This window comes from Epinephelus moara, chromosome 2 (genome assembly GCF_006386435.1).
Source record: "Epinephelus moara isolate mb chromosome 2, YSFRI_EMoa_1.0, whole genome shotgun sequence".
NCBI classification, from domain to species: domain Eukaryota; kingdom Metazoa; phylum Chordata; class Actinopteri; order Perciformes; family Serranidae; genus Epinephelus; species Epinephelus moara.
The window spans coordinates 149,599-164,711 of NC_065507.1; the positions used below are offsets into that span (position 1 = coordinate 149,599).

General features: G+C 42.1%; 1 protein-coding gene across 5 annotated transcripts in view; it reads right to left on the reverse strand.

Annotated features, from left to right (window-relative positions):
- The window catches only part of ano7 (anoctamin 7), a 41,817-nt gene that overhangs the window by 17,446 nt on the left and 9,258 nt on the right, over positions 1-15,113 (reverse strand). For 4 of the 5 annotated variants that reach the window (XR_007571976.1, XR_007571978.1, XR_007571977.1 and 1 more), the window contains exons 3-12: positions 13,076-13,133; positions 10,697-10,827; positions 9,040-9,147; positions 8,823-8,959; positions 7,641-7,698; positions 1,771-1,881; positions 1,452-1,617; positions 1,287-1,377; positions 921-1,017; positions 591-734 (exon numbers count right to left, since the gene is read on the reverse strand). Coding sequence is in view for 2 of the 5 variants with exons in the window: in XM_050074789.1 (XP_049930746.1) it covers positions 591-734; positions 921-1,017; positions 1,287-1,377; positions 1,452-1,617; positions 1,771-1,881; positions 7,641-7,698; positions 8,823-8,959; positions 9,040-9,147; positions 10,697-10,827; positions 13,076-13,133 (1,101 nt within the window). In the remaining 3 variants the exon portion in view is untranslated. Of the gene's footprint in view, positions 1-590; positions 735-920; positions 1,018-1,286; positions 1,378-1,451; positions 1,618-1,770; positions 1,882-2,010; positions 2,202-7,640; positions 7,699-8,822; positions 8,960-9,039; positions 9,148-10,696; positions 10,828-13,075; positions 13,134-15,113 lie in introns of those variants that run through there. The other variant, XM_050074810.1, reaches the window with a different exon arrangement.

Genomic DNA, 15,113 nt, shown 5'->3' on the forward strand with positions numbered 1-15,113 from the left:
TGAAAAACAGCTGGAACAGGACAAACAAGTTGCTACAAAGCACCCCCTGATTAGTGCCCAAAGCCGCTGGAAAAAGACAGACAAGTTGCTACAAAACACCCACATTTAGTGGCCCAAAAGCTCCTGGTTTCTAAAAACCACCCCTGACTGGGGCCTAAAAAAGATGCTGGAAAAATACAAACAAGCTGCAACAAAACATCCCTGTTTAGTGCTCAAAAAGCTGCTGGGGAAAAACCGATGAGTGGCTACAAAACATCCCCTTTGGTGCCCAAAGAGCAGCTGGAAGGATGCTGATGGGTCACCACACAACACCTGCATTTGGTGCCTATGCTAAACAAAGGTATAGTAAGGTAAGGAAAAGAAAGAAAGGAAAGCTAAGCTGCACCAAGCTATGCTAAGCTAAGCTAGGGTAAGGAGTGGTAAGGAAAGGAAATGAAATACAACGAAATGCAAGGAAAGGAAAGGAAAGGAAAGGAAAGGAAAGGAAAGGAAGGGCGAGGAAAGCTAAGCTAAGATAAGCTAAGCTGAGGAAAGGAAATATAAGAAAGGAAAGGGAAGACAAGACAAGAGTCCAGAGTTGGGTGCGGTACCTCAATGTCCTGGAATTCGGAACAGTCCCAGCGGTGTGCCAGAGCTGAACAGGTTCTCTTCCAGTACTCCAGGAAGGTGACGGCCCACAGAGACATGAAGACACTAAGGAACACTGTCCCTCCATTATCAAACATGATACCTGCCTGCAGAGGGACACATGAGGACAGGTGGACTCACTGTTTGTTCCGACACAACACAAAGACGTGGGCGGTGACCAATCACTGAGTGAGGGTTTGGGGCCGGGGGTTCAGATGCTGTTGAACCATCTGACGAGATGACATGAAGCACACTGACATCACAGACAGGTGGACAGGTGGACGGATTCGTACCTTGAAGGTGACACAGATGCTGGAGTAGTTCCATAGGGAGCAGATGTTACAGAGAGGACACATGATGAAGCTGCCTCCACTCTCACACAACTCCTTCCTGCACAAACACAACAACAACAATAAACAGTTGTTTACCTCCTGATAGGACGCAGACGACCTGTGAGAGTCTAAATGACTGTGTCCATAAAGCCAAGTGTCGTCAGCATATTAACAGACAAACATTAATATCTACATAATTTGTTCGAGAGGAAAATGTTGATTGAAACCAAGAAGGGTTCATTTTAATCAGATTAATGCAAAGGATTGTGGGACATTGATGTCCAAACATTATACAGGTTGTGTCCTGAAGTCCAAGTTTGAACTTACGCTGGAACGTCAGTGGCCATGAGCCAGAACCCAAACACGAAGATCACTGTCCCGACAAGCGACGCCGGCAGCAGCCAGCCGGTGTAGAAACCTGCAGTCAGACACAGTTAGTGCTCAAACAAACAGTTAACGGCGGTTAGCTGCTGGAATGGTTGCCATAGTTACCGAGCCAGGCAAAATACAGCGCTATCTTTTCTCCGAAGTATTCCCTGATGTGATCCAGAGGTTGGTAGCGTCTCCAGGAGGACCACTTGGCCCAGTGCGAGTACAAGATCTGTCTCAGACCCAAAGACTCCGGAGGCACCGAGTCGCTCGGCAGCTCGAAACCACCCTGCCAACACAAAGATTCATTTTCAGCTAAATATGAATATTTACAACTCGCAGTGTTGTGGTAAAGTCTTAGTGTCTCAGTGCCGTCTCAGACCAGGGGTCAGGACTAAGGTCAGGTTTGGGTTCAGGTTTAGGATGATGGTTAATAGCTCACCTCATGCAGCGGGTAGGCAGCAGTGAAGACCTGCTCAGCCAGCAGTCGGTCGATTCCCACCTCCCCCCGTTTCACCGAACCGTACGGAGTCCTGGCCAGGATCTCATACAGCTGCAGAGACAGGACACGGTCACTGCGAGGACACACACCGCACTACAACAAACCACCTCTGATTTTTTTTTGAGAGCCCCAAAAACAATCGCTTCATTGGATAATTAACCCCGCTGTAATGAGACCAACCAAGACAGGTCGCCACGAAACATCCATGTCTGGTGTCGAAAGAGCTGCTGGGAAAAAAACTGATGAGTCGCTACAAAACACCTCCATTCACGTTTTCATGTCGACCATCATAGATCTCCTACACGTCTGGCACATGGGAGAAGTTTCAGTAATGACCCTGGTAATATTTGGAAAACAAAAAAGTTGTAACACTTCAAGAAAAAAAGTCTTAATGTTTCAAAATAAAATATATCAAGTAAATGCAAACACTTGAGAGAAAAATTCATTCATTCATTTTTCATATATTTTGAGAAAAAAAGTTGAATAATATCAAAACATTTTGGAGAAAACAGTCTTCATGTTTTGAGACAAGAAAGCCAAAATATTCCAAGAAAAACTGTCGGGTAAATTTAAACATTACAGAATAAAAAGTTGAAATATTCAAAGAGAAAAAGTCGTAATAGATTTTGCCCAAAGAAAAATCTGTAACATATTGCGGCAAAAGGTCGAAAAAGTTGTGATGTTTAAAGAATAAAAGTCTTTATATATTTTGAGAAAAAAAGACGAGTAATGTAAAAAAAAAATTAGAGACAAGGAGGCGTAATATTATGAGACAACAAAGTGGTAATCTTCCAAAAGAAAAGTTGAGTGATGTAAAAGCATTTTTAAGAAAAAGTCATCATATATTTTAACAAAATAAAGTCGTAAGATATCAAGGAAAAAAGGCGAGTAATGTGGAAACATTTCAGAGAAAGAAAGTTAAAATAATTAATTAAAATTAACATCTTCATATATTTTAAGAAAAAAAGTTGAGTAATATAAAAAATTTTAGAGGAACAAAATATTATTTTGAGACAACAAAGTCAGAATAGTCCATGAAAAAAAACAGTCAGGTAAAGTTGAACATTCAGACAAAAATGTTTCAGAGTCGGCTCCACAGTTAGACGCCCATCTGCAACAAACACTGATTTTTTAGTTTTAAACCTGAACCTGTTTCTTCAGAGTGTTTCCTGGTTTAAATCATCTGCTCTGTGTGTTTCTGAGAGGAAGAGACGTCTGTGGGTAATTCAGCTCCTCAACACTCAACACTGAAGGAATTCTGACCGGGAGAAGTTTCGGCTCTTCGCTGACGGACGTCAGTGAGTCCTCCTGAATCTGACACATTAGTTTCTCAGCTCCTCTGGAAATCTGTCAGAGGAAAATGTTTGAAACTAAATCATGTTGTGGGAACAGAGATGCCCTCAGAGGCCGACTCGCTGTCACGCTGACGTGGTTTTAATATTGTTTTATATATTTAATTAAAACTGTGCGGCGATGAGATTCACTTGGTTTTCAGTCCACGCAGGACAAACAGTGACAGGTTTCTTTATCTGATGTCCTGTCTCTGTGTGTGTGTGTGTGTGTGTGTGTGTGTGTGTGTGTGTGTGTAAAGGTTTACAGCTCTTGTAAATGTGTGTGTTTTTATAGCCTGTGTTTGAGGAGGAGGCGTCGCCGCCTGCAGCATCCGTCTGCTGACTGACACATCCTGACATCTGAGAGGTCCTGGCTCAACATCTGTGGACCAGTCAGAGCAGAGTGTGATGGCCACGCCTCCACCCAGACTCTAAGTCCTGCAGCTCGTGCCTGCTTCGTCCTCAGATGAAAACACATGAATAATATCTGCTCAGGATTATTATCATTTATTTATTGGTATCATTGTGTAATTAACCCTTTGAGCTCTGTGTTACAAACGCTCCTCCAGAGCCTACACTGGTGTTTTTGCTTATTGTGATGTCATTTCCTGGAGCGTCTTTAAATGCATCATGTCCCTAAAATCTGTACAACCTGAGCTGAAAGTTTATGAGTCAATAAACCAGAATAATTAATACAAGTATTGTTACTGAATCATTTTTTTAATGTACAATAATCTGATATTTTTTCATCAGATTTAAAAAAAAATTAAAAAACAAAACATTTTGATCCAAAAGGTTTTTAAATGTAGGAACAAATGTTTCTTAATGCTCCGTCAGTTATTTGACCTGTTTTGATTATTTAGTTTTTGAGATATGAGCAGAGTCTGAAGGTCAGGGTTCAGTTTCACGGACAAAATTTCAAGGACCTATATTCTTTCTTTTTTTCTTGCCCACCATTTTTCAAACATATCAAACTTTAGTTAAACATAATTTTAGTTTGCAGGCGTACAGGGAGGGAGAGGAAGATAAAGGCACGTACGTGATGGTAAACAAAACGCCGTAATGTCGACAGCTACAGAGAATACATCGGCTCATCTCACATTACAACTTCTTCACACACAGCAATATTCCAGGACTTTCCCAAAACGTCCAGGCCTGGAAAATGTGATTGTTAAATTCTGTGACTTTTCCAGGTTTCCCATGACAGTGGGAATCCTGAAAGGTGCTGCGCCACCGTGCGTTTATGCACCACACTTAATGTGAGGCTGTTACGAGCGTACGGCGTGATGACACCGTGCCGACTGAATGTTTCGGCTGTTATGGTTTTCATTTCAGATCGATTTAAACAGAATCATGAAAACAACGACCTCCTGCAGCCTTTAGGGGGAAACTCCCAGGAAAATTCCAAAGTAATGAAGGCGAAATTCCATGTTTGCACGGCATGTAATGTACTGTAACGTACTGTAACGTACTGTAACGTCCTGTAATGTACTGTAATGTACTGTAATGTACTGTAACGTACTGTAACGTACTGTAACGTACTGTAATGTACTGTAACGTAAGGTAATGTACTGTAAGGTAAGGTAATGTACTGTAACGTACTGTAATGTACTGTAACGTACTGTAAGGTAAGGTAATGTACTGTAACGTACTGTAATGTACTGTAACGTACTGTAACGTACTGTAACGTCCTGTAATGTACTGTAACGTACTGTAAGGTACTGTAAGGTAAGGTAATGTACTGTAAGGTACTGTAAGGTAAGGTAATGTACTGTAATGTACTGTAACGTACTGTAACGTACTGTAATGTACTGTAACGTACTGTAAGGTAAGGTAACGTACTGTAACATAAGGTAAAGCCATGATGAAGACACAAACAACCTCCTGTGGCCGTCACAGGGAAATCCTGGCATAATTCTGGCAAAATACTGCGTTTGCACGGCACGTGAGGAAAATACTTTGTCATGCTCAGGCTGTAACTTTCTTCCTCCCCCTGCTGTTCACTCCTCGCACTCATGCTCACACTCCGTCTCCGGCGGTCAGTGTTTGGGGGTGTCAATCGAGTCAACAGCTGATTCACAATCAACCAATAGCACAGCTACACACCTTCTCCGTCAGCCTATCATCTCACTGCTCCTCATGTTAAACCCGGCTCTTTCTCTGCCCACAGTCCTTTCATGCTGCAGCTGTGTGCGCCCTCCACCTCCCCATCACTGCCTCGTCTTCTCAGATTCATCGGCCTCAGAGTCATCAGCCACCACCTCCACCTCCACCAGTGTCTGGAGTCCCCACACAGAGTTTAAAGCCTGCGAATCTGCACCAGTCTGTTAGAGCTGAACTGTTGGATGAGAGGTAAATGGTAAATGGTAAATGGACCTGTATTTGTATAGCGCCTTTCTAGTCATCTAGTGACCACTCAAACCGCTTCTTACACTACGAGTCACGTTCACCCATTCACACACACATTCATACACTTGTGGCCGAGGCTACCATACAAGGTGTCACCTGCTACTCAGTTTTAACACACACTGATGGAACAGCCATCAGGAGCAGTTTGGGGTTCAATATCTTGCTCAAGGATACTTCGACATGCAGCCTGGAGGAGCCCGGGACCGAACCACTAATCTTCCGATTGGTGGACGACCCGCTCTACCTCTGAGCCACAGCCGAGAGGTGGACGACTCCAAGAAACTCAAGCAAGTCCAGTTGCCTACGATATAGCACCCTGGTCTAACTCGACCTCTTCCCTCTGTGATCCACAACTTTTGAACCCAAAATGATTTAAAACCAGTTTATATTCCCAGAACACACACAGAGATGTTCCTGGTCCTGTCGGACATTTCCAACATTGATTATCAGCCAGTACACTGATCCTGACTGATCCTGACTGATCCTGACCCATCCTGACTGATCCTGACTGATCTTGACTGATCCTGACCCATCCTGACTGATCCTGACTGATCCTGATCCTGGCTGATCCTGGCTGATCCTGACTGATCCTGACCCATCCTGACCCATCCTGACTGATCCTGACTGATCCTGACCGATCCTGACCCATCCTGACTGATCCTGACCCATCCTGACCCATCCTGACTGATCTTGACTGATCCTGACTGATTCTGACTGATCCTGACTGATCCTGACTGATCCTGATTGATCTTGACTGATCCTGACTGATTCTGACTGATCCTGACTGATCCTGGCTGATCCTGACTGATCCTGGCTGATCCTGACTGATCCTGACCCATCCTGACCCATCCTGGCTGATCGTGTGGAGTTCAGATGGAGGAAACTACAACCTCCGAGTTCATTCAGACTAAGTGAATTTCCCGCTCGTCTCCTGGGACATATTTAACGGTTTAACCCTTTTAAACCTGGAATGACATCACTTTTTTCGTGCTGCTTTTAGACACCTCTCGCAGTATTTAACCCTTTAAACTCTGAGCCTTAGAAAACTGTTGCCATTTATTTAAAAAAATGGCAACAAGCAACTTAATGTCCGTCAACTTGCAAAAAAAAAAAATTACTAGATTTACAATTATTTACTTGTTAGGGGAAAAACTATATTTATAATTATCACTGTTTTATATTTGAAATGATGTCACAGAATTATTATTATTTTTAGGCTCTTTTTTTGAGTTGTTTACTTGTTTTTTTTTTTTAATTTTATTTTCTTTGTTCCTTTTAATTTTTTTTGTTACAAATTTTCTTGTTTTTAATTTTATCTTTTTACTAATTTGTTACTAATGTTTTTGGTCTTTCCTTCTTTCATTGCTCGCTGCCTTCTTCTCGTCTTCTCGTGTTTAAAAAAAGGGAAAAAAAATGAAGCCAGTAGAAAAAACAGAAAAGTTATTTACTATTCTAAAACTGTTTTTTTTTTGTTTTTTTTTTAATTTTTTTAATCACATCAGTGGAAAATTTTTATTTCAGTCCGGTGTATTGAAACAAAAAAGCCTGCATTACATTAAACACTGAAATCCTTACTTTTTTTAATTTTCACTTTTAATTAATTAATTTCAAACTTTCACAAACCAAAATATCAGAAAAATATCAGACAGACACAGGAAGGTTTTTTCTTCCTGTTCATTTTGTTTTTACAGATTTTCTCTGGACTGTTTGATCTGTTGGAACTGATTTATTATTCTATTTATTATATATTTATTATTTTTGTTGTCTTTGTGGACTGACAGGAGACGAACCTTTTGTCTCCAGAGGACACTGGACTCTGTCTGCAGTCTGACATCAGCGTACAGAGCTTTGTGTCACATCCGTCGAGCTGTTTCCTAAATAAAGTTGTGCTGAATGTGCCGACACACACAGAGGTGTTTCTTCTCTGGGGGGCGGGGCTTAAAGGACTCTGAGGGGGTGGGGCCGGGGATAAAGCCGATCAACAGCCGGCTGAATCTGGACTTTTATTTTTATCCTTCTCAGAAACCTCCTCTTTTTAAACTCGTGTCGACGTGTCGAGTTCAAACTCACCACCTGGTGTCTCTGAGTCGTCTTGAAGAACGTCTCTCTGTTGTCGTGCCCCAGAAACCTGCAGACAGGAAACAGGAAACAGAACCGATCTTATTAACCACTGCCACATCATCACACCACTTCCTCCGATTGTTTCCTTGCTTTCACCCGTCATCCTGTAACTGAGGGTGCGGCGAATACACGTAACTCACACGTCACCTCCATCCGGCCCCGAAGGTCCAGACACAACAAACGACCGCAGAATACGACAGCGATCAGAGCTGACTGCTGCGTTGTCAGTCCTCTGTGTTCGTGATGCAAAAAGGGATACAGGAAGAGCGTGTTGATGCTAGTTAGCCAGTTAGCACGTTAACAACACAATCACGGTACTTCCTTATGAACAGCATCTCATCTTGTCCCTGTTGCTAAAGTTGGTCAACTTTGTTGCCACATCAAACTACAAACATTATTAAGCATAAATAAAGTTTGAACCATAAACTGAGATCAGGTTTTGGACCTCGTCCACCTCTGTCTTAGCATCAGCTGCAGACTGACTCAGCACAGATGGCAGCCATCTTGTTTTTACATGGATCAGTGTGCTGTGGTCTCACTGTCACCAGAAGGGACAGAAAGTGTCCCACCTGGTGGAGGACAACAGGTCTGAGTGAAGCAGAATGAAGTGTAAGGTCAAGTAAACCCAAAATGTGACGTCCTCTTATGAGGACACATGGGAGGGGTCACAGCAGTTAAAGCCCCGCCTTCACCTGCACGCTGTGGGGACACATGCCCATAAATGTCCTGATGACATGCAAGCGGTCACCCTGGTGTGTGGCACCTGGTGCAGTATGATGCACTGCTGGACGGCGTCTGTTTGAAACGCTGCCGTACTGACACAATATAAAGAGCTGGACAGTCCCTACAGGGCGGGACAGGAGGTGGACGGATCCAACAAACCCTGGACTTTCACCCTGGAGTCTGCTGTTCACTTCCTGTTTAAATGCAGAGACAAACTATGATGTTTTTTTCTAAACTGAACCACTTGATTTTGTTGACATCGCAGCGTCCCAGCAGACGCAGGAGGATATCTACTGTGTAATATGTGGACATGAACGTCCACTGACAAAGCGACGATACGTGAGGAGCTGAGGTGAGGACGTGTTGGACACTTTAACTGTCTCAGACGTTTGACCTTTGTGTTCTGACCTCTGCAGCTTGTTGGTCCTGAACTGACAGGTGTAGTAGTCGGGGGGGGTGTTGGGGACGTCCTGAGACAGAGGGTTGGAGAGGGACAGCTGGGACAGAACCTGCGCCGACCAGTTGGTGATGGGAGCGTTGACCTCCTGCAGGAGGACAGAGGACACGCTGTGAGGACACACTTGATGATGATGATGATGATGATGATGATGACGACATGTTCTACCTGCAGAGGGACCCTGAGACTGATCTCCTCAGCGTAGTAACAGAGGACGCTCCATGGAGCACTGAGGAGGACAAAACAGATCTTCTCCTTCGTGCGGAGGACCTCCTTCTGTAGAGACACAGAGACACTTTGTCTGTTACCACCTGTGGAGCAGCGGCCATTTTATCAACATAACTATGACAAACAATCTTCATCGATGACCTTTAAGGCCGCGGCAGAGACGAGACACTGACGAGCTGAAATGTTTCAGTTTTGTAGACGAGACGAGGACGGACTAAAATGTCAGTGGAGGACTGTTGGACACTCAAACTTATTTTGCTTTGTTGTTCATTATGTGTGTATGTTCACACAAGTTATTGTGTTTTATTTTATTTTGTATTGTTTTGTTTAGTTAGTTTATTTTAATTTACTTTATTTCATTATATTATATTGTGTTTTACTTTTTTGCTTTATTTGAATTATTTATTGTTTTGTTTTTTTATTTGATTTTATTTTAATTTTGTTTTATTTTATTTTATTTTATATTATTTTATTTTATTTTTTGATTTATTTTATTAAAATTTCTTATTTTGTTATTTATTATTATTTATCTTTTGTTTTGTGTTACTTGATTTCAATTCATTTTTTTGTTTTATTTTTTGTTATTTTATTTTAATTGATTTTATTTCATTTTTTCTATTTTATTTAGTTTTATTTTATTTCTTTTATTTTATATTGTTTAATTCAATGTTTTTATTCTATTTTGTTTTATATTATTTTATTTATTTATTTGTTGTTGTTTTTTTATTAAAATAAAAATTAAATAAAACAAAACCAAAAGTGTAGTTATATACAGTGAGGTGTTGTTAAACCAAAATTAACCTTAATCGATACAAGGTTTTGTCTTCCCTCCTTCTCTTTCCTTTGTCCTTGTTCCATCTCTCTACAAATACGAGTTCAGACAGTCAACCTCATTTAAAAAAAGAAAAGGAAGTTTCACAGCGGATCATTCAAACCACAAAAGCATATTAGTTCATGAAGCAAATAAATAATTAAATAAATAAATACATTTAAAAGAAATACATAAAGAGGTCATTTTTTATATTCAACCTTATTTTTCCCTTCCCCCCTCTTTCTCTTCTTCTCCTCCTCTTCCCCCTTCTCTTTTCTTTTCTCTTTTTTCTCCTTTCTTAATTTACCAAAAAAATAATAATAAATAAAAAAAATCTTTAAATAAACAGATGAAGGAAAAACAATGTTTTTGACGACAATACACAAAGTTCATGACCTTTCTTTTCTTCAACACAACATAAAAAAAGAAACATTCTCCATTATCATAAATATCAGATCAGAATAATTCTGAATTTCATAATTTTTTTGTTTTATATTATTTTATATAATTTCCTTTTTTCATTTTATTTAATTTGATGTTACTTTATTGTGTTTATTTTCTTCTATTCTATTTCATGATATTTCTCTTGCCCAGGCTGCTCATAGTGTCTCCATGTCAGGGAGCAGAGGGTTGATGCTGTATAAACTTGTTGGTGACGTCATGTGACGAGTGGTGACAGGTGAACAGGTGGATGACCTGATTAGTTTAACAGTCCTCACTCTTCAAACACACTCCTGTTTGTTCACTTGTCTCTGAGTTGACTTGAGGTGTGTTTGTTTTACTCACCTGCTCCAGCAGCAGTCCTGAGCGTCTCAGTTTTTTCAGAAATGACGCCCTCCACTTCAGGTGGGCGGGGTTAACGCCTGTGCTCTCCTCCTCCTGTGAGCTCAGAGGCTCCTCCCACGCCAGCACGAAATCTGTCCAATAGGAGCAAAGGATTCAAGCCATCACTGATATGATGTCATCATTGCTGACACTAGCCCAGCTGCTATTGGCTGATTGTTGGTGATGTCACACAGGATAAAGTGTTTGTTTACACAGAATGAAACAAGCTGCATTCTGGGAAAACAAACCATCAGTTTAACCAAACAGAGCCTCGGGGCCCAGACTGCATCTCACCAGCATGTGTTCTGAGTGAGTCCAACTGCTGCCAACAAACTGCATCCTGGGAAACAAACCAGGCGCTGAGACACGTTAAAGACGACTCAGCGTGACTCAACACCACCTGAGTTTAAATCAGCCTCAGCTCTCTCATAGCTGTTGTCTCTGATACATCAGACACTCCATAACTCAAAACATTAAATTACAAACCAGGTAAAAACTTATGAGTTTATAACTTTTCCAGGAACTTCGTCACGCTGAGAACCATCAGTGAAACATCAGTTCCTAACAGAACGCCAGTGCTCAGGGGGTTCAGGTAGTGCCTCTGCTGGCCTCATGGTTTTAGTTCCCAATTCTAGTTTCACACGCATCATTAAAGAATACCACACAGTTTATGACTTGTGTATTTAATGCACATTTTGCTTTCAAAAAAGAAATAAGGAAAAACAGGCTTTTCATTGTGAGGAACTCTTAACTGACTGTTCTGTTGATAAACTACTGCACCGACAAGAATGTAATGGTCCTTTAACCTCTGTCGCGCATGCATTCATTCCCTCTCGCATTTTTCACCCAACTTTTGTCCAAACCAGCGCCTCATATCAGACACATCACGTCTCCACAGAGACAGACTCACTGCTGACATTATACAACCAGAGGAAGAACACAGCGCCACCATCAGGCCAAACATCCAGCTCATCCTGCACACACACCCGAATATGAAAATCACTGATACTTTTCACACCAATCACATCAACGTCTCTAAAGTGACGTAGTATCTGAGCTGAGGGGGTGGAGGGGACGGTGGATGGTGGGACACCTCGGAGAGACACCTGCAGACACGGTTCAACTCCAACTAACAGCTACAGTGGTTGTATTTCACCAAGTCGTCGCTGTTTTCAGCAGCTTCTGGGGCACTGAATGGGGGTGTTTTGTAGCAAGCAGTCACTTTTTCACAACAGTTTTTTGGCCACCGTCGGAGGTGTTTTGTAGAAACCTGTCCGTCTTTTTCCTGCAGCTTTTTTGGCATCACGTGTGTCTTTTGTAGCAACTCATCAGTCTTTTCCCACTGTCTTTCAGGCCCCAAACAGCAGTGTTTTGTAGCAATCCATCAGCACCTTTCCAGCAGCTTTTTAGGCACCAAATGGGGTTGTTTAGTAGCAACCGGTCGCTCTTTGACCAGCAGCTTTTGTAGCACTGAATTGGGGGTGTTCTGTAGAGACTCATCTGCCTTTTTCCAGCAGTGTTTAGGTACCAAATGGCATTGTTTTGTAGTGACTGGTCACTCTTTTCCACCAGGGGCAGTGAAATAAAAAGTAGTTGACTTTCACTGAGACGTCTCAGCTCTTTCACTGGGAACTGTGTGTTTTACCAATTAAAAACAAGTGTTTGGTTTTTTTACTTTTACATTTTTCGGGCAAAGTTTTGCAGCGAGTAGACGTCAGGACGTTGAAAGGAAGCAGGAGGAGATTTTGATTTCTGATGTTATATTTTATGGCTGACACTGGAGCAGGTCAGCAAAAACAGAAAGAGAAGAACAAGCTAAAAGAGATGAAAGTACGACTTCAGTTGCTCGTTAAACAGACGGAGGATCAGCACAGGTGTGCAGTATGTCTGTGTTATTTATTAAAATACATCCAGAGATGTTGTTTTACATCAATATATGAATCTACGTGGGTTGACTTTGTTTCACCGTCATCATGCCACGAACAGACACGTGACCTCATCACCTCAAAACTACGCTGTGTCTCTCTTTCACTCTCTTCCAAAACAAACGCAAATGCCACGACATGAGGCGGTGCGTTCATGGAAACACGACTGCTTTTATCCATAGGGGTCAAAATCAACACCACAGTTTCCTGTAGCAGCTCTAACTCTGACGGCACTTCCTGTTTGATTCGTCCAGAGATAATGAATTAGTGTCCAGATATCTGTTCCTACCGTCAGCTGTCACACCTGTTCAGGTAAATGTCAGAGGTCACCTGCTGACGACTCGTCTGCTGACAGTTTGTTTACGTCCCGTCCTCTCAGCTAATATTGACTCAGGAGAGCGTTTGGTTTACTCACCAACTCGAGTCGACCCGGCGCTGAAGACGTTCCTGTCCGGACGCTGAGCAGCTGCATTCTGGAAGATAAAAACATTCAGCACAGGTAAAAAAGATAAACAGCATTTAAGCTTCATCGTCAGCTGTCAGGACGAGAAGAGAAATCAAACAGGATCATGAATCATCGAGACTTTTCCAGAACCAGATTTTACTGGATCCTGGCCCGACCTGTCAACGTGATCAAGAAAATAAAACCAACAAGTTTGGTGACGCATCTGTATCAAAGTGTTCGTCTTCATTCCAGAACAAACTGAGAAAACAAAGATTTAAAGCAAGTCATTTCCCGTCTTCATCACTGGTTTGATTTTCTGTCTCGAGCTGACGAGCGCTGATTGGACTTCCTGTTGTTTCATGTCTCTGTTGATGTTAATGAGCCTGAAGACAAACAGACCAGAACAGAATCTACTGTTCTCCACTGCTCCATCACTCAGTCAGTGATAAACCATGTGGAGCCGCTCACTGTCTCGCTTCATCACGCACTTCCTGTTTCCTGCTGCAGCTGCACGAAAACAAACAGTCACTAAAGACTGAGCGGAGAGCGCATGTTCATGAACTCACAGGGTTTCAAACCCAGCAGCTCCACAGCCATCTGGACCTGAGGACCTGGGAGGATTTTATGTTCTCTATCATTCAACTGGTTAAACATCTGAATGTGTCCGTTAAGACTCACAACGTTCATGAGCCTCTGATTCCTGCGGGTATGGAGATGCTCTCAAACCTCATCCAGTCCCTCAAGTTAGGGACAGAGATGGTTCATTTATGATGCTCTAACTTTATTCAGACTTCTTATGAAGTCACAATGTGGTAAAGAAGAGACAAAGCTCTGAGACAGTTAATCTGCATGTTGTTTTAAGAGTTTGTGCTGATTTCAACAGGAAACTAAAATATCCTGCAACAGCTAATCGAATGAACTAAATACGACTGATCCAAATAATCAAATCATTTTAAAGAACTTAAAGACAGTCAGGTGAGACGTGACTTATGATCACTGATCAATTACTGAACTATTTTTAAACAACTCATCCTCACTGTGACCTGGTCACATGTCCACGTTTGGTCATGGACTTTCCACGTCCACATATGACGTCCAAGGTACCCTGGGTGTGTTGGTTGTTGACGTTCTGGGACGCCGTGTCAACTTCAGCCTTTTACATGCATTGTCTGTTTTCAAAATACACTTCTGTTTTCACAGGAAATGTACAGTTTGCATACAGTCTCTTTCAAAATAAAAGCACTACGTCAGTACAACACCACCAACTAATGTTTTTTCCCTTCAACAACAAAACCACATTGTTGGCTTTAAGAAAATTTTTTTACAGGAAGTGAACACCGACCTCCCAGGTGAAAGTCGGTGGTTGAGGGACCCATCCACCACTGCCTTAACTTTCATTCTTGTCCCAACACGTTTCCCCCCGCGCTGCCGAGCACTGCCAAACTACAATGGTGACGTGCCGTAAATCATGCCGACGCGAAAGGACAACTTTTTCATCTGTGTTTGTTGCCGCAAATCACTGACCAAACGCCAAATTTCGACGACTTCAAGGTGAGACCAGTTTTTTTTTTTTTTTTTTTTAAGTTTTTTTTTTGGGGCATTTTTTAGCCTTTATTTGAAGGACAGTCAAGCGTGAAGGGGGAGAGAGAGAGGGAGTGACATGCAGCAAAGAGCCACAGGCTGGAGNTTTTTTTTTTTTTTAAGATTTTTTTTTGGGGCATTTTTTAGCCTTTATTTGATAGGACAGTCAAGCGTGAAGGGGGAGAGAGAGAGGGAGTGACATGCAGCAAAGAGCCACAGGCTGGAGTTGAACCCGGCAACAGCCTTGTACATGGGGCACCTGCTCTATCCACTAAGCCACCGATGCCCTAGTCTCGCTCACCAGACCTTTCTCAAGAAAAGAAAGGTCTGGCTGGGCCGACTCTCACTGTGAGATTGGAGGAAAAAAAACGCCCCGGCTGCTTGTATTTCTTTCAACCAATCACAATTGTTCTGGGCGGTGCCACAG